Source organism: Musca autumnalis, unplaced genomic scaffold, assembly GCF_047663935.1.
Source record: "Musca autumnalis isolate F117 unplaced genomic scaffold, ASM4766393v1 scaffold_5, whole genome shotgun sequence".
NCBI classification, from domain to species: Eukaryota; Metazoa; Arthropoda; class Insecta; order Diptera; family Muscidae; genus Musca; species Musca autumnalis.
Genome location: NW_027412088.1, coordinates 3,088,713 through 3,108,107, shown reverse-complemented (window position 1 = coordinate 3,108,107; position 19,395 = coordinate 3,088,713). Strand labels below are relative to the sequence as shown.

Genomic DNA, 19,395 nt, shown 5'->3' with positions numbered 1-19,395 from the left:
TGGCATTGAAAAAAGAACATGCCAAAATTTATTAATATGAATGACATTTTTCAAAATAGCGCCATTATCGCGGTTTAAATTGCCGTCAAAGTGAGATTTTCGAAGAAAAACTAAAAAATATATATTATAAGGATATTTCAATGTATTTAAAACCGCGGAAAAATAAACCAAATATAAATTTATGTAAAATGGAATAGATTGGCAATTACGAGAGGAATTCATTTAATACATAATATAGCTTAAACATTTTAGGTAGCGATCAAAAAACACAAAAAGTCAGAAATAAATATTTTATTTTTCTTAAACTCACTTCATATAGAATTATACTAAATTGGCCGTGTTTGGTCGTGATTTTGCCATCTAGAACACATTACTGAAAGTCTTCTGCATTGGTATTACTAGGTTTCAAACCCCGATTTTGGCTATTTATCTTTTTGATATTTATCTGATTTTGTTAGGTTACTTCTCAATAAAAGCTATTAAACTTGTGGACGTTTGGTTTGAGAAAATAAATAACAAATATAAAAACATTATTCAGCCCAATTATGAACGGCATCTCACCGTGAGTTTTCTCTTTCTCGCCTCCTCCCCTATTATAAACATCATATCGCCGTGAGTGCTGTTATGTTCTCACTCTTCCCTTATTATAAACAACAAGAGGGTAAGCAAAACTCACGTTCGTGAAAAAATTAGCTATTACAAATGTAAAAAAAGTGAGAAAAAGAGACAAATTTGTGCTGAAATTTCTCACTACCGAAATCAAAGTGAGTTGAACAAAAAAATTTAAGTGTGGTCATTTATTTTAAAAAATACGAATATTTTGTATCTGTAATGATAATTAATTGTATTTTAGGTTGAAAGCAACAAAAAATAATTAGAAATTTTTTATGTTTTGAGGTTATTGTTGACCTTTGGGCGCTTTTTTCTTTGGTTTTAATTTTGGCTTGAGGTCAACTTAAGAATTAAAATTTTTTGTTTTTATTCTTATAAAAAGAAAGAAATATCATTGTTATTATAAATTTCTACCATATTGTTTATAGTTGCATAAAACAAATGTTCTTGTTTTTGAAAGCCAATCCTGAGGATGACCATCAAAGATGGTTGAAATATTGGAAATGTAATAGATTCTACCTTATTGTGATAAGAGTTTCTTTATATTTTTAATCGCAATATGTTTTCGACAAAAACAAATATTAGGACATTTACCGCTAACATTTTTTCAGAGTTCTTTACGAATTCGGTCTGAATCTCTGAATTCTTTCAGAATTTGGTACAAAATTGGGTCTAACTTCAGTTCCAAGAATGGGATGTAACTATCCACTGAAGTTAAATGACTAGGTTTGGTCTCGCACCTTTAAAAGACGAAGAGTGCTATGCATGGTGCTATCAACATTTGCCCTATAAGAATTTAGACGACTGCAATATCCCGAGTATAGTTGAGCAAAAACTACTCTGGTTTGTGGTGGACTTTATTCACACTATATTTGTTTACATTAGAAACTGCGACTATGTGAAAGCTATACAAACCTACTTGAAATGCTTGTTGAGCAAGGGGTTCTCTCCTGTATCGTTGGGCTTTCCTCTCTAGAAAGTGAAGATCATTCTTGATGGACCTAGTGTGTCGGGCCAACCTACTAGATGGTGATTGGGATGGCTCTCACGGTAACGCCCAAGCAAGTACTGTAACTAAAGCGTTCCCCGTTTTCAGGTATGGACAGATCAAAAAGGTGCATACTGTATAAAGCGGTTCACAAATATACAAGGACCCAATCTGGAGCAACCCATGTCTGCGATTGTTGTTCCTAGAGAGAGTAATGTACACGATTTGGAACTTTTGGGGTCGCAGTCTTGGAAAAAATGGGTGCTGGTGCTAAAAAGATGACATGTCCAATCACTTGCCCCCAAGCTTGAATAGAATCAAATATTTTGATGGAATATAAGTCCAGACCGTTGCCCCAAAAAGATCCAAACCATTTTGAGATCTTAATCACGTCATCGTCGATAACCCACTGGAATGGTATCTACACCAAGCAATTTCCTGGAATAGTATTTTAAGTACCGGTTGTTATATGCCATGAACAAAAAAAAATTGGAATTACAATTGAAATTGTATTTAAAATTCATTAAATTGGTTTAAGTGTTGAAGAAAGCATTAGGTATTATACTTAGCATTCATAGAATTGGTTCTTATACTGGAGAAAATATCGGATGTTTCACGAATTGTATTTACAATTCTTGGAATTGGCTAAATGCTGAACCTCATTTGAACCAATCATTGATCTCCTGTGATGTCCTAACATCGCTGGTACAGCTTCCACTCCATTTCCTTGGTATTCCTCAGAACTTGCCATTTCTGTTATCACCCAAAATGCAACATTAAACATTTACTTATTGTAGCCATTTAATGACGTTTTTAAACGACATTTGTTCACTTTTTTACGATTTTCCAATAAATTTCACGAATTCTTCAGTGTAAATAAACAATTTTCACATATCTGTCAAAACAAAAGAACAGCTGTTACAGATGTTGCCATGTTGTTTCAATGTTGTATTTTCTTTTACCAATATTCATGTTCTTTTACAGTGGATTTTTAATAACCGATATTTTTCTTGCTAGCAATGTTTATTAATTTGAAAATTTATTTACTTTTTATGCAAAAAATAATAATTTAATAATCCCAAAGTTATTTGTGCAAAAAATGACGGTATGGTAACACAAATTATTATTTCAAGGGTTCACAAGTCGCGCCATTATTTCCATTTTCCGACTTGTCAACCCTTGTTCACTTTTTGTCAAAGATGTCAATATTACAAGATAGGAAAAGTCAATTGTTAAAAATTAACTGTAGAGGGAGTTAACCTCTGTTGCTACGACATCATAGCAACATTCTGTTAAACGAAAACTGTTATTCATTGGAATATTGACAAGAAAAACATTAAAACTCAAATTTTACGGCGTTGACTTTTGTTTTTTTATTAAATAAAAAATAAAAAATAGTGAAGAAATAAATTTCAGCCACAAAACACGACGTTAATGTTTTCTGCCGCGAGAAATGGGAATCAAAAACGATTGGCATTGCTGTTATCAATTCCAGTGAGTTGTGTAGCCATCTGTAACCAAAATGTGGAACTATTAGCATATGTTTTTGGAAAATGCATTTGTTCGGGTCTTTATTGCTATACGTCTTTGTTTTTGTGCTCCTCCCTGCCCAATCGTAATAGCTCGAGCAGGTGAAAGTGAACTGCAACTCACTTGTGAGTTCGCTATGATTGTCTACAATTGCATTGCAAGTAAAATAAGTAATGACGACAAATTGTTCGTTAAATATATCCGTGGTTTTCTATAAACGGTGCAGTAGTAGTAAGCTTTATTTTATCTCTCTTTTGCATATTAATTGTTAATACCAAAGATGTCAATATTATAAGATAGGAAAAGTCAATTGTGAAAAATTAACTGTAAAGGGAGTTAACCTCTGTTGCTACGATATCATAGCAACATTCTGTTAAACGAAAACTGTTACTCATTGGAATATTGACAAGAAAAACATTAAAACTCAAGTTTGACGGCATTCGCTTTTGATTTTTTCATTGAATGAACAATAAAAAAAGAAAAGAAATAAATTTCAGCCACAAAACACGACGTTAATGTTTTCTGCCGCGAGAAATGGGAATCAAAAACGATTGACATTGCTGTTATCAATTCCAGTGAGTTGTGTAGCCATCTGAGACCAAAATGTGGAACTATTAGCATATGTTTTTGGAAAATGCATTTGTTCGGGTCTTTACTGCTATACGTCTTTGCAGTCTTTTATTCTGAACACAAGAGAGAGTTTCTAAAATTATAAGCATTTGTTTTAAAAAAATAAAGAAATACAAAATAAAGATATGAAAATTGTATTAATTCACGAGACGCAAATTATTTTTGAAGTGGAGTTGGAGTTATATTGTCAATCTGAGCTGGAGTAGGAGGAAAAATGAAAAACCATTTGGATGATGGAGCAAACTCAATTACGGTGTCAGAAAATGCAGAGCAGAGGAAGTAAACTCAGTTACGATCAAATTAAATGGACAATTTGTATAATTTGTGTTAATGTAATAAAGTTAATATTCTTGTTTTACACGAATAAGCAATGTATTTTATTTATTTTGGGATATTTGCAATGGCTTGCATTTTATAGCATATTTAGACTGCATTTAAATTCAATCCAAAACACTACATCAAAGGCTGTGATTTGGATCGAAAATGGAGTGCATCCTAGCTGTGCGCTCTCTTGTAAAATTCATAGGTGAATTCATAGGAAAAGATGCACTCCAGCGGCAATTGTTCTAGTGATTTAACTGCATCCGCGGATGCAAACTTTTTGCTGGGTTCATAAATTAATGCACGGTTTTTGAATTAGGCACATGTACGTTTGCTTAGCTAATTCAAAAACCGTGAATTCGATACAAAGCATTTTGTATTATAAAACAAAGCCCCCAAAGTATGCTATACTAATTTGGTGTAACTAATTTCGAAATATTTCCCACGTCGTTGGGAATACGGAATTCGTGGGAGTGGGAAATTTTCATCCCATGGGAATGTTCAGAATAGGGCAGTTTTTTTGTATGCACTTCGTGGGAATGGGAAATTTTCATTCCACGAGAAACAGCTCCCATGGGAATGTTCAGAATAGGACAGTTTTTTTGTATGCACTTCTAGCTTTCACAAACATTCCAAAATGACTTGCAATTTTCTGGTATATTTTTATTGTCTTAATAATGCATTGTCGTATTTGAGTTCGTTGCGTTTCCTGGCCTGTTCCCGTACTTTATAAAGTCGTAAACGATTTTCATATAAATTTTGTGTACGGGAACGCAAAATATGTAAAAGTGGTAAAAATTGTAAAAACTGTTTAGTTCTGGAACAGAGCTTAAGTTTTTTTTGGTGATCTTGGTCGGCTTAAAAATTATGAGAAATAGCATTGACTCGTTAAAGTCCCAAATTTCGGGAAGTATGGACTTGTGCAAAAAAATTTCATATTATTTATATCATTATATTCATACAGTGGTATTTTAAATCACAAATATGCAAACAATCAGTTGTATGTACGTGTAAATGAACAAAATGAATGTACTTTGCATATTTGCACACATAGGCATGCCTTAAATTCGCTATTTGTAAAAAGTTCGATAAATTTCCCAAAAACATTTTTTCAGTACAAAATAACACAAAAGAGTTACATATTAAAAAACTTATATTCCATTGGATGTTTATGATATATAATAAGCGTATAATTTTAAGCCAAATCACTTATGATCTGCTCGACTTCTTCTTTTGTATGCATGCGGAACAATTTCTCAGGGGTCATGGTCATCACTTCAACATTGGTCGAATTTATTTTATCCTCCATTACCTGCTTCAAGGTATTTAGTGCCAGTACTATAGCATCGTTAAGGGTCATTTCAGCAGTATAATTATCCTGTAAGTTCTGCTGGGCACCTTCACTTCCCGATCCAATGGCTTTCGCACCATATCTAATGTAAGTGCCAGAAGGATCCATGTGCCATAATTGTGGTTTACCTTCCTCTATGCCAGCAAAGAGAATGGCTACACCAAATGGTCGACTCATAGCTGAACCGCCATCACCACTATCGCCAAACTGTATAGCCAATGCCGATACGGCCTGGGCACACGACTCAATCGACATGCGTTCATTATATACGAACCAGTGATTTTGACATTCTACTCTTGCCCTTTCGATTAGAGTTCTGGCATCTGCCATTAATCCAGATGTGGCGCAGCCAATGTGTTTGTCGACCTCAACAATTTTCTCCACTGTGCTTGGGACCATTAGTGTTGAAGTTATTCGCTTCTCTACAGCCAACACAACGCCTAATGAAAAGAAAGTTGCATTATTTATTTCGTACAAATCATTCGGCATATTTTTCCTTTACCGACCCACCGCAGGAAATTATGAAAAAATTACCACAGATAGTGCTTTTCATGCCGATTCCAACGATGTATGTCTTTGGTTGGGGAAATGTATACTTACCGAGATATAGGCCTCCGAAGTTCCGAAAATTCCCTTGTTTACTTGGGAAAAAAATTTACGATACTTAAGAAAACTTGCGATTTAAAGGAAATTTTTGTATTTTTTTCTGCGAAGGGTCGGTAAAGGAAATTTGTTCCAATCATTCTATACCAATCTTACCTTCCGTGGTACAAATACCAATAGCGGTTGAACCCAGCTTAATGGCTTCGATTGCATATTCCACTTGGAAAAGTCTTCCTTCAGGAGAAAATGTATTTACTCCACGATCATATTCCGAACGGGTGAGAAACATCTACGGAAACATGTTAGTTTCCAAATAAATACAAAAGATGAATTAAATATATACTTACAATTATATATTTAGCGGCACCAAAGTTTATGCACAATTTAATAACTCTGAATTCGCAAAGCAAAATGACAAACACTTTTGAGGTACCAGATGGATCTATAGATCGAAACATAAAGGAAAACCGATGAACGTATAGATCGAAACATGAGATGATAACGCATCGGAAACGGCAGTCGACTTTCGAGTAATCGACTTTTTGCGTAAAAAAATAGGGGTGTCTTTTTACTTACTCTTATGTTACACGCTAAAACTTTCATACGAAACTTTCCCATTATTTTGGCGTTCATAGATCGAGTTCCATACAAATGTAATTTTATGAAATTACTGTAATGGGGAACTCGACCTAAGAACGCCAAAATAATGGGAAAGTTTCGTATGAAAGTTTCAGCGTGTAACATAAGAGTTACTAAATATTGATGAAACATTTTTTTCAGCAACTTTTCCTTTATACAACTGTCAAAATCTGCAACATTAAGGGCTGTTTACACCATCTATCAATGTCATATGAGCTGTCATTTCTTTCACCCATTCGACATTCTCTATGTTTGTCAAAATTGACGTCATCCATACAACTTTCAATTTGTCCGTTCATACCTGCAAGTGTTATTTTCGTATGACATAACCTAACAATATAAAAACAGCTGTTTTTGTCATTATTTACATTTATTGTTGAGTTGCAATTTTGCGCAAATTTTAATTTTGGTGGAAGGAAACTGAATTGGTAGAATTGGTGTTTGGAGTTATAGAGGCATTCATATTTTTGCCACCAAACAATCATTTCAAAGACTGCTTCTTTCGACCAATCGATCTGAAAGTAACATTATAAACGCCATTTATTTACTTTACTGAATATGTAAATAAACATACCTTTCCATTTTCTTCTTTTAAAAGATTTTGTTTTTCATTTTTTGTTTGAGAATGTCAGAAAACAGCTGATAAATTTATGTTTACATACGAGAATGCCGTATCAAATAGAGCGCTCCCTAACTCTTATGTTACACGCAAAAACTTTCATACGAAACTTTCCCATTATTTTGGCGTTCATAGATCGAGTTCCATACAAAAGTAATTTTATGAAATTACTGTAATGGGGAACTCGACCTAAGAATGCCAAAATAATGGGAAAGTTTTGTATGAAAGTTTCAGCGTGTAACATAAGAGTAAATGAAAAATTTACATATGAGTTGCCAAATCATTTTGATAGATGAAAATTTTCATAGTGGTTACACTATGTGTACAGCATTCGCAGGTAGAAAATTTGGCATCTCATACGACATTGATAGATGGTGTAAACAACCCTTTAGTAATAATTATTACAAATTATCACGTAAAAAGACACAGCTAATCTAAAGCTGGGTACACATTAGGCCTGTTCGATAACTTCTCAAGTACATTTCTCTTTAACTGAACAAGTTTGTTATCGAATAGCATTTTGCAAAAGTTTGTACAAATTTGTACGAACTTTTGAGTTATCGAACAGACCTATTGTCAGTTCTGGATGACAGCTTTGTTGTTGCTTGCTAGCGTGGCCGTTCATTTTTATCATTCATCATGCAACCGCAAAATGTTTTGTGGTTGCTGGATGGTTGGACAGTTATCGATACTTGAGAAATATCGACATTCAAAACTGACAATTGCTTTGTTCCAGAACCTGCAAGAAGCTACTATTTTTTACTACGATAGCATTTTTTCCTTTATGTTATCGGAGAAAATAGTAAAAATTAGTAGATTCTTGCAGTTCTGGAACAGACCAAATGTGTACTGCTCTTAAAATTCAATCCAAAACACTACATCAAATGCTGTGATTTGGATCGAAAATGGAGTGCATTCTAGCTGTGTGCTGTAAAAGCAAAATGGAGTGCATCCTAGCTGCGCATTCTCTTGTACAATTCATAGAAAAAGATGTACCCCAACGGCTCTTGTACTGTAGACTTGTAGTGATTAAACTGCATCCGCGGATGCAAACTTTTTGCTTGGTAATAGCCTGTTTATGGTATAGCCTTTTGTAGGGTTAACCCATGGTAGAATAATGTACAGGTAGGCCACAGATAACAGCTGATTACAATTTTTTTCTTTTTATGGCCTATTCTGTCAAAGCAAGATGAAATTAAATAGATCTTGTGTCAAAGCATGGCACAATGATACAGGTACAAGGCCAGAAACAGCTGGTAGTGTGATAAAATGCATTATCGTAAATAATATCACATACAGAAGGTAAACAAGCAATTCACAGTAATGCGTTATTGTGAACAAATTTGACGTTTGGTATGATTTGATGCAACACCTTCTTATACTTTGTTTACATTTACGAAATCCACTCGATTTCAACTGTCAATTCCATTGCTCAAACGTCAAATGAATTCAAGCGATTTCAGATGAGTTTTTATTTGACGCATACACAAAGAAATTGACAGTTGAAATCGAGTGGATTTCGTAAATGTAAACATATGGGCTGTTCCCGTACTTTATAAAGTGTTAAAAGTCGTAAACGATTTTCATATAAATTTTGTGTACGGGAACGCAAAATGTATAAAAGTGGTAAAAATTGTAAAAACTTTTTAGTTCTGGAACAGAGCTATAGTATTATTCCACCATGGTCAAAAGCATTGTGCAATAATAAAGGTAGATGAATCGGTAAAATCATGGTACAATAAAGGAGAGGTAGGCCAGTTATGAAAATCACTGAGAAATGCCACCCTGCAGCCATGGCTTAAAACGTCAAATGGCATGGTACAATAATAATGGTAGATGTACCTGTATAGCTATCCCGTATTACAAAAACATAAGGAACTTAGAGCTTCACTTTTTATATGTTAAAAATGCCATATAGTGTAAAAACATTTCTTTAGCTAGGCTCCAGAATATTCTTGTTGGTAAAGTGTTCCAAAAATAGCAAAAGTTCTTCCCAAACTTATGACAGTGAAAAAATTTCATTCACTTATTTTCTACTTGACAAGTTTGGCTAATCTGACATCGTGATTGCTGGCATCCGATTTGCAGATAAATGTCAGCAGAATTTTTACAAAAATTTTAATTTTTACATTCCCGTACTTTTGGAACAAATATAAATTAATATCAATATTTGATAAAACTTTCATTCGTAAGTTTTGCTAAAAAATCAACAATTTTATTTTGCCACGCGAATACACATTTTTGTCCTTGTTTTCAATTTTAAGATGTAGTGTTACAGCAGAAGTTTTTTGTTGGAACAATTCAGCGATACATCTACCTTTATGATTGCATGATGACAAAAACAGTACAAAATGTCAACACTGATTTTGACAGACTAGGCCATAAAAAGAAAAAAAATTGTAATCAGCTGTGAGCTGTGGCCTACCTTTACTTTATTCTACCATGGGTAAAATGTTGCAACAAAAACTTCTTCTGTAACAAATCTTAAAATTGAAAAAAAGGACAAAAATTGGTATTCGCGTGGCAAAATAAAATTGTTGATTTTTTAATTGTAATACTTGCTTGTCAAGTTGAAAATAAGAGAATGGCGTATGGGGTGCGCCTCTTAAGGGTTAACCTGTTCAAAATAAGATGAAGAATACATGTGGTCTGTTCCTTTACTTTTGAAAATGGTAAAACTGGCAAAAGTAGCAAAAGTTGTAATCTACTTCCATATGAATTGTATGGTGTCTGAAGTAAAGGAACGCTTTTCGAGTAAAAAGTTGTAAAACTTGAAGATTCTTGCGCGTAAAGGAACAGGACTATGATTGATAACATTGATCGTTTAGCAAAACAGCTGTTTGTATAACAGTCAGTAACACTGACTTAAGGGGGGAAGTAAAAGAAAACAAGGAGAGAAAGGAAAATATGGGTTGACATGAAGATCTCTTCCTTGTAAAAAAATACAGGAAGATCTGCCTTTTTTGAATTGAGGAGTGAAGAAGATTGGATGTGTGGCTCCAACCAACAAGCAAAAAAATAGCAAGTCAGTTTTTGGTCAAAAAGAACTTTATTTATAAATGAATACCAATAAATTCATTTATTTAACCTGTTGTGAAGATAAATAAAGAAAACAAATACAAAATACAAAGCTATCTACACAAAATTTTAAGCCTAAACAAGTGAATTCAAACTAAATTAAAAGACTTAAAGGCTAAAAGAAGGAATAGCAAACTGAAAATGAATTGAAACATGAGTAAAAATATTTGAAAGATAAAATATAAAGACTTAAAACTAAACTCCACAAAATTTAAAGCTAAACAAGTTTTAAAACTAAACTAATCGGAAAACTAAATACATCTAAAAACTAAATCTGTAAACTAAATACATCCTAAAGCTATACTGCTGGAAGCCACACCATCGACCATCCAATCCAACGAGGGAGGCGTAGATATTCCTTGCATTGCCAGTCCGGCATGCCTCGGTATAATCCTAATTGACGTATCCAACTTCATACTCGGACGGACAGACGGACGACAGCATCATAATTAAATTCCGCGTAGTTCACATGAAAAGAAATGAATCAGCAAAAGGTTTATTATTAGAAAGGGAAAAACAAGCTAGATTTATAGTTAATACTTACCTTGGTTTTGCGGGTACAGACATAAAACCTTGCATTGAGTTCACTTCAGGGTTAGGAAGTCGTTGTTCATAATTTCACCGCCAAGATTTGGAAGGCGGTATTCTAGGTTTGTTGCTCCTGTTTCTACATAAAGAAAAGAACAATCAGCTTGAGTACATATCGAACACGGAATATAATTATCCAGCTAATACTATATACATAAAGACATACGTACATATTGCGATCAAAAATAGCCGTTACCACATCACCACACTACCGCTAGCAGTCCGAAAACCTGGAAATAGAAGGAAGAAGAAAGGCGAAAGACGAAATTATATTAATTGATCAATTTGTCAATCCTTTGAGCCCTACTGTTTTCTTCAGTTTTCTTATTTACTTTTTTTCTTTTTGATTAATGCTTGTGTCCATGGTTTTGATTGTCATTTACATAGCTGGTAATTGCTTGGATAAATAAATAATGTATTCTGAGTTGAATTTGAAAATCATGTTTTCGGCCTAAAGCCCTATTAAAAAGGTGGTGGGATGGAATAAACAAGGTAAGTAAAGGGTCAAACTTGGGACGTCGGAATAGCATAGACGTCATGGCGAGAGGTGTTCTCGGTGGGAGGGCTAAATCTCCTGGTTGGTCAGCCGCCAGGAGAGCTGTTTCAGTAGGATATATTAGGTCAGGGTGAGTTCAGATATTAATGGTCTGTTCCAGAACTGCAAGAATCTACTAATTTCTACTATTTTTTCCGATAACATAAAGGAAAAAATGTTATCGTAGTAAAAAATAGTAGCTTCTTGCAGGTTCTGGAACAGAGCATAAGTTTTAGCTTAGATTAATTTTTTTTGCAGGCGTATTTCAGGCTTCATATTAATTTCCCCTCTTTGCTTTTTGAAAGACCGGTATGATTTTTTTTTTTTGTCAACCGAACAGTCAACGAGTGGCAAGAACCACCCCTCAGCCGACGCCAGCCTACCGGCAATGCCACTCAATGACAAAACATTGCGAATTTTCGCTCATTTTAGAACCCCGGTTGCTACAGGCGTTTTGTTTTTAATGTTAATTATTTTGTGTTGTTTTTTAGTTTATTTATGTTTGTTTTGTTTTTATTGGCATGAGATACACAACAAACGCGAATGGTAAATAAAGAGGGCACGCAAAAATCTTAAATTTCTCGCTAACGTGTGTGGACACTAACTCTTATGTTACACGCTGAAACTTTCATACGAAACTTTCCCATTATTTTGGCGTTCTTAGGTCGATTTCCCCATTATGCTTGGTTTACATTTACGAAATCCACTCGATTTCAACTGTCAATTCCATTGGTTAAACGTCAAATGAAATCCAATGGATTTCAGATGAGATTTCATTTGACGTTTGAGCAATGGAATTGACAGTTGAAATCGAGTGGATTTCGTAAATGTAAACCTAGACTTACAGTAATATCATAAAATTACTTTTATATGCAACTCGATCTATGAACGCCAAAATAATGGGAAAGTTTCGTATGAAAGTTTTAGCGTGTAACATAAGAGTAACGAAACTTGAAAAGAAACTTTAATGGGTACTTTACACGATATGTTTTTTACATATGAGTTGTCACTTTTTATATACAAAAGGTATGTGCAATATGCCAACACATATGTAAAATAACATACCGCGTAAAGTACCTATAACGAAATTGGTTTCAAGAAACCCTGCCTGTCCGACCATCGACTTAAATTTTCTTATATATAAACGTACTATAAGTTTTAGTACGGTTATGCTTGGATTACATTCGGCATCGTTTCGTGATTTCGCAGGCGTTTCGTGATATCGCGCGAAATTAAGCAAAATTTACCATGATTTTGCATACAAAAATGAAATCATCTCGTTTCGTGATTTTAGCTAAATCAACATAGAAATCACAGTACTCATGATATACAACCCTGTTTTTGCCTAAAAAGTACCAAAAGTTGCAACACTTTTCACGTATCACAATAAACCAGGTAGATGACGAATTGCTGTAACAAAACATTTTAAACTATGTGAAAAAAATATTAAATTACTACGTTACTATGCATGATACAATGATACAAGGTAACCTCACGCTCACAGCTCACAGAGTTGTATTCGCTTTGCCGTCCCTTCATTGACAAAATTATTTTGACAAACTTTGTATGTATATGTTAAAATATACATACATATGTCAGGTTTATTTACATTTAAAAACCAATTTAATTTCAAATTTTTTAATTTAAAATTTTCAGACAATTTGGAGTCGATTATTCCTGTTCGTCCGTCCGGCTGGAGGTATCAATGGATCAGCCGATGTGTTACATATTTTGGTCGTCGTAATACTACGTCCCAACTTTAATCAATTACAAGGATGATCCATATCGGTCCACGTCTTCCAAAAAAGATCAATATTTTTCGCTAATATACTCGTAGGGCGCACGAAGTGAGTAGCCGGTTTGGTCCATAATTTACACATAGTAATATGTATTTCTTCCTGACATAGATCAAGTTCGAATATTGACTAAATTGTCCCATACAAAATTTTTGGCAAAAATGCAGTTTGGACACTTTGAATCGTCATGAAATTGTTTGCAGCATGCAGTGTATGCAATAACATACTTCTGGAGATAATGGGCAAAAAAATCTCTGACTGATGAGCACAAATGCGAATTGAGTATTCAGTCTGGCCGAAATTTGCACGCCGAAAAAGTTCTTCCAAACGAACAATTAAAATAAGCTTTTTTTTTTTAAATCGAACAAATATATGTCAACAGACATATTGGTCTAAAAGTTTTAAAAAATCCTACTGGTGGTCACAATAATGTAAGGAGTGACAAAGCTTGCACATCGTAATAGCTATATTACATTACGTGTGTTTCATGTGTATGTTTTGAATTTTTTTGTCCTCGTGTAATTCTTTGTGTGTGCGAAAAATGACATTTTGCATAGGATTTATAATGTTTGCTATTACACCAGTACATGTTTTTTGTGTGACATAACCTATAAATGTAAACAAATTCTTTATCAAATCGATTTATTTATGTTTCTTTAAGAAATTCTTTCTTTTAGCAAATTTTGCAAATTTCTGCTTTCATCAAAACAAACAAATCAGCTGTTTTCTATTTATTGTACATACAAAAATAGGAAGGGCTCTAAAACGAAAAAGTTACACATGGGTTCACACATCATTTTGATAGATGAAATTTTTTATATGGATCACACTATGTGTACAACATGCAGATGTAAAAAAATGGAAAACATACACATGAAATACACGTAATGTAATATAGCTATAATATTTCTGTCAAACATGGACAAGTCCTTGCTTCCTGAAATAATGACCCAAAAGCTCAAAAAATCCTGCGGTGACCAACTTAAATGGATGTTTGGCACAATAACTATCGAGAGAAATGGCTTCCAAAATTAGATCCAGTTGCAAGATGGACTATAGCGTTGAGGAAGGTTTTATCATACTTCAAGGTAGAGACAGATTTTTAACTATCCCAATAAAAAATACTTAAAAATATAACATTTTACAAATTTTAAAATAATTTTTATTCATATCTCGTTGGAGATAAGCTGAATGGTCAAGATGTTTTACAAAACAAAATAAAAATATCAAATGAAATAAAAAATAGGTTTTCTTTTTTCGTTTTGTATTCAGTGCAGTTTAGTCCCGGTCCCCACTAGCGTGGATTTCATTAAAAATTTCATGAAATTAGGCGTTCTTATAATGAATTCCCCACAACAGCAATTTTATGATTTTAATCTACTATGGAAGTCGATCTAGAGACGCACAATTACCATTCAACGTTCATGGTTTCAATGGCGGGGATGTTCGGAATTCACGGGGAAAACCTTAATCCTTGAAGTATTGATGAGGGGTCAACAAGGGGTAATGCGGCGACGATGGCAAATGGTACAAGGCCAGCACTATGGTTTGATAACGAGCAAGCAATTTTTTGCGAGTGATGAACACGCAATAGATTGGACAGGGTTGGGATGCCAATAGCAGCAATAGCAAAGACCAAAGACTCACTGGTTTGCAGTGACGTTATGGAGTCAGCGGCGGAAAGTCTTAGTGGGGACGAACAACCGACGACCACCGCAAATGCTAACGAAAGCACCGTGACCACCACCACCGACCTGAGAAATGCGACCAACCATGATTCAACTGAGGCTTGATGACCTGCAACAAGCAACAAACATTCAATATATGTACATATATACAAACCCATTCATCTTCGCTCCAACTACTTACGGACTTGTTCTCTGACGCTTTTTGCGGCACATCAGGGTGTTCAAGGGAACACGGCTGGTCAGCAAATGCCGTTTTCTTTATTTCTTTCATTTTTTTAAAATATGTACATGGAGACCATTGGTTTAACGTTGGCAAAACTCTGCAAAAAGGCGGATAACATTGGAAAAACATTCAAGTTAGATTTTTTCACGTTATTTCCCAGTTTACTTCCGAGAAACAGAAAAGCGAATTTTCCCAGTATTTCATATATTCGCATTGGCCGCTATGTCTGTTTCTTTCGCGCAAACACTACTTACCATTTTCTTTTAGCAATTATTCGCAAAATTACGAAAATTTTAATCTGCTCCAATAAAATTATATAAAAAAATTCATGAGAACGTAAACAAACAGTATGTTGTTATTGTTGCTATTGACATACAATAACAAAAACAACTTTCATATTGTTTCGAATGCATGGTTGTATTTGGCAGCTCAAGGACGGGTTTTTCAAATGAGATTACCTTCTTATTCTGCCATGGTTACTATGCTATTTTTCATTGTTTTCCCGTACTTTTTAATGGTAATGTTAGACAAAAAGTGTGAATAGTCAAAAATTGCTTCTTTATACCAATTTCTTAAAAAAACACTAGATTTCGGAGTACTGGAATACATTTTTAGCACTAAATGGGAAAACTACAGCATGTAGTAATATTTTGAAGGTTCTGAACACAACTTTTAATATATCAAAATTTATTATTATTATGATGTCGATGAAATAATTTTTTATGTTTTCATTTGTTAGTACTATACACAATTAAAACGATATATAGATAATTTTACGACAATTTTCGAAATAAAGGTATAATAGTACGTTTAGACTTACAAATCCACTCGATTTCAAATGTCAATTCCATAGTGTATACGTCAAATAAATCGTAGTTCTAAATCCACTGGATTTTATTTGACGTATATTGTATGGGATTGACAGTTTAAATCATAGTATAAGTTCATAGTCTAATAGGCGTTTAAGGTTCTATATTGTCGTATATTTTGCATATAATGATGCATAATTCAATTTACAACAACTTGTTTTGAAAATGCACGTTCGATCAGCTGCGCATATGCATCTACCTCGATTATTGTAATATGTTTGAAATCAACAAAAAATAAGTGTAAACACCGGGGTGTATTTCAGGATTTCGTGAAATCCAGTGGATTTTGGAGCGCAAGTGTAAGCTTGGCAATACACTAGATTTTTTTGCCGGGTTAACCCACGGAGCAAGTTGAGTTCAAGCATTAAGCTCGGATAAAATTATACGGCCTGTTTCTGTATGTCGAAAGAAAAATGTGTGCGAAAGAAACAGGCCCAAACTCTTGTGTGCTTTTAAAATTTGTTTTTTGTTTTGAAGCAAAAGCAAAGATAAAATTATTTCGAAAACTGAAGTTCGGGTGTGTTTCATTCGCACACATTCTTCTTTCGACATACAGAAACTGGCTGATAATTTTTCCTATATAGTCTGCCTTCGGCCGGGAATTTAAGAATTTCTCCTATGGACAGGAGCCAACATTTTCTTTTAAATTAAAATTTTTCTCTAAGTAGCCGACATTTAACAAGGGAATTTTCGGAACTTCGGAGGCCCATATCTCGGGAAGTATACCTGTGGAAAGAATTTGGTCCGATCCGAGCTTAATACCCCGGTTACACTATTGAAGGTTAACCCACTGGGTTTAATAGATCCAGTGCGTTAATCTTTGCTGGTTACACTTAGCTTTTCGAGGATATAAACTGTCAGCTGATGTTTGTTTACGTATACATACAAAATAACTAATAAAGTGGTGTTTAACACTTTTACAATTTCTCGCATGAGATATCGTCCCCTCTTTGCTCATATTGGTATATTTTACACACAGGGATACATTTTTGTACCAAGGTATCAAGCGCACTTTTTGTTAAAAAAGTGTCTAATGTAAAAAAATAAATAATTTTATGATTTTCAAATAACTTTAGATTTGTTAACTCCATAAAATCTCATGCGACCAATCGTAAACGTGTAAAACACGACAAACTCTGTTGCAAAAACAGTTGCAACTTTTGGTACTTTTTGAGTAGAGTTGGATTTTTTTGCACAAATACCGAATACAACACTGTATTTTTGGTGGATATGTGCCGGATTTAAAATAAACCCAGTCGTGAGAGGATTTAATTTTTGTATGGCAAATCTGGTCAGATTTGAGCAGATTAAGCAATAAATCCTCATAAAGTGGGTTAACCCGGCAAAAAACTGTAGTGTAACCGCACTATAATGCTTCAACTCATCTTAAGCCAATCCGGTTAAGTGTAATGCTTGGTTTACATTCGGCGCCGTTTCGTGATTTCGAAGGCGTTTCGTGATTTCGAGCGAAATCAAGCAAAATTTATCATGATTTCGCATACAAAAATGAAATCATCTTATTTCGTGATTTCAACGAAATCAACATCGAAATCACAGTACACATGATATACAACCCTGTGTTTGCCTAAAAAAGTACCAAAAGTTGCAACACTTTTCACGTACCACAATAAACAAGGTAGATGGTCAATTGCTGCAACAAAAAATTTTAGAATCAACATTTGTAAACAATGTGAAAAAATATCGAATTACTTTGTTACAATGATATTTTTCATTGTGTTTCCGTACTTTTTTAATGGTAATGTTAGAAAAAAGCGAATTGTCAAAAATTGCTTCCCCATACAAATTTCTTAAAAAAAACGGGAACGGAAAAATGATGCAAATTGTAAAAACTCCAGCAGAAATGTCAAAATCAACGTATCAGTTATCGTGTTTAGATGCCAAAGAACATGCTGCTAGTTTCTACTAGGCCAAAATTGTATTGCAGAAAACAGGAGAGGAGGGTGTTTTTCGGCGCTATTTTTGTTTAAAGAGAAATGCAAGTCTTGCTAGATTTCGGAGTACGGGAACGTAGTTTGAGCACTAAACGAGAAAACTACTGCAAGTAGTAATATTTTGCAGGTTCCGAACACAGCTTTTATCTATCAAAATTTATTATTATGATGCCTCAACGATAAAATCATTTTTTATTTGTTAGTACTACACACATTTAATACGATACGTAGATAATTTTACGATAATTTTCGAAATAAAGTTGTAAAGTTCTATGTTGTCGTATATTTTTGATGACTAACAGCCTGTTTCTGTATGTCGAAACGAAAATGTGTGCGAATGAAAAACTACCAAACTCGTGTGTGTGTTTTCAAATTTGTTTTTGTTTTGAAGCAAAAGCAAAGGTAATAATATTTCGAAAGCTAAAGTTTGGGTGTGTTTCATTCGCACACATTTTCGTTTCGACATACAGAAACAGGTCCTAACAGTCTGTTTCTGTATGTCGAAAGAAGAATGTGTGCGAAAGAAACACGTCCAAACTCTTGTGTGTTTTTCAAATTTGCTTTTTGTTTTGAAGCAAAAGCAACGGTAAAATTATTTCGAAAACTAAAGTTCGGGCGTGTTTCATTCGCACACATTCTTCTTTCGAGATACAGAAACTGGCTGTTAATCAATTTACAACAACTTGTTTTGAAAATTCATGTTCGATAAGCTGCGCATATGCATCTACCTTGATCATTGTGATATGTTTGAAATCAACAAAAAAATAAGTGTAAACACCGGGGTGTATTTCAGGATTTCGTGAAATCCAGAGGATTTTGGAGCACAAGTATAAACTTGACATAACGGGGTATTTGTTACAAAAACGCCTAAAAACGCAATCCATCTATCAAAAAGGAGTGGTAAAATTGCAGCAACTGTTGCGTATAGCTCTGTTCCTTTACGTGTAAAGGTGTGAACAGAATGAAATACGCCGCTTTTTTCGCGCTCATTTTCATGTAAAAGATTAAAGGCCAAGTACTACCTAATTCAAATGTTGCCTAATTCATTTGAATTAGGTAGTACTTAACCTTTATTCTTTTACATGAAACTGAGCGTGAAAAAGCGGCGTATTTCATTGCGTTTCTACCTTAAGAATCTTCAACTTTTACCACTTTTTACTCGAAAAGCGTTCGGACACCATACACAAATCATATGGGAGTAGTTTTCAACTTTTGCTACTTTTGCCGGTTTTAGCATCATTGAGTAAAGTTTTGTGTCATTTCTCGTAGAAGAACAAAAGACAAAGTGCTGCCAAGTTTAATTTTTTCTTTATTCTTCTACCAGAAATGACACAAAACTATATTCAAACGTTGGATGTGTTTTCAGCTTAAGT

At 34.1% G+C, this 19,395-nt stretch overlaps 1 protein-coding gene and 1 long non-coding RNA gene across 2 annotated transcripts; both read right to left on the bottom strand.

The window, feature by feature from the left end:
• Positions 1–5,216: 5,216 nt before the first annotated feature.
• Positions 5,217–6,532, bottom strand: Prosalpha5 (proteasome alpha5 subunit). The gene is made up of 3 exons (XM_073957399.1): positions 6,383–6,532; positions 6,192–6,324; positions 5,217–5,872 (listed from the first exon to the last, which is right to left on the bottom strand). The coding sequence occupies exons 1-3, from the start codon at positions 6,491–6,493 to the stop codon at positions 5,277–5,279; spliced, it is 840 nt and encodes a 279-aa protein (XP_073813500.1). The 5' UTR covers positions 6,494–6,532; the 3' UTR covers positions 5,217–5,276.
• A 7,892-nt stretch (positions 6,533–14,424) lies between these two features.
• LOC141387686 (uncharacterized) lies at positions 14,425–15,577 on the bottom strand. The gene is made up of 3 exons (XR_012408598.1): positions 15,456–15,577; positions 15,160–15,298; positions 14,425–15,087 (listed from the first exon to the last, which is right to left on the bottom strand). It is a non-coding gene; the product is annotated as an uncharacterized lncRNA (long non-coding RNA).
• Between the last annotated feature and the right edge of the window lie 3,818 nt (positions 15,578–19,395).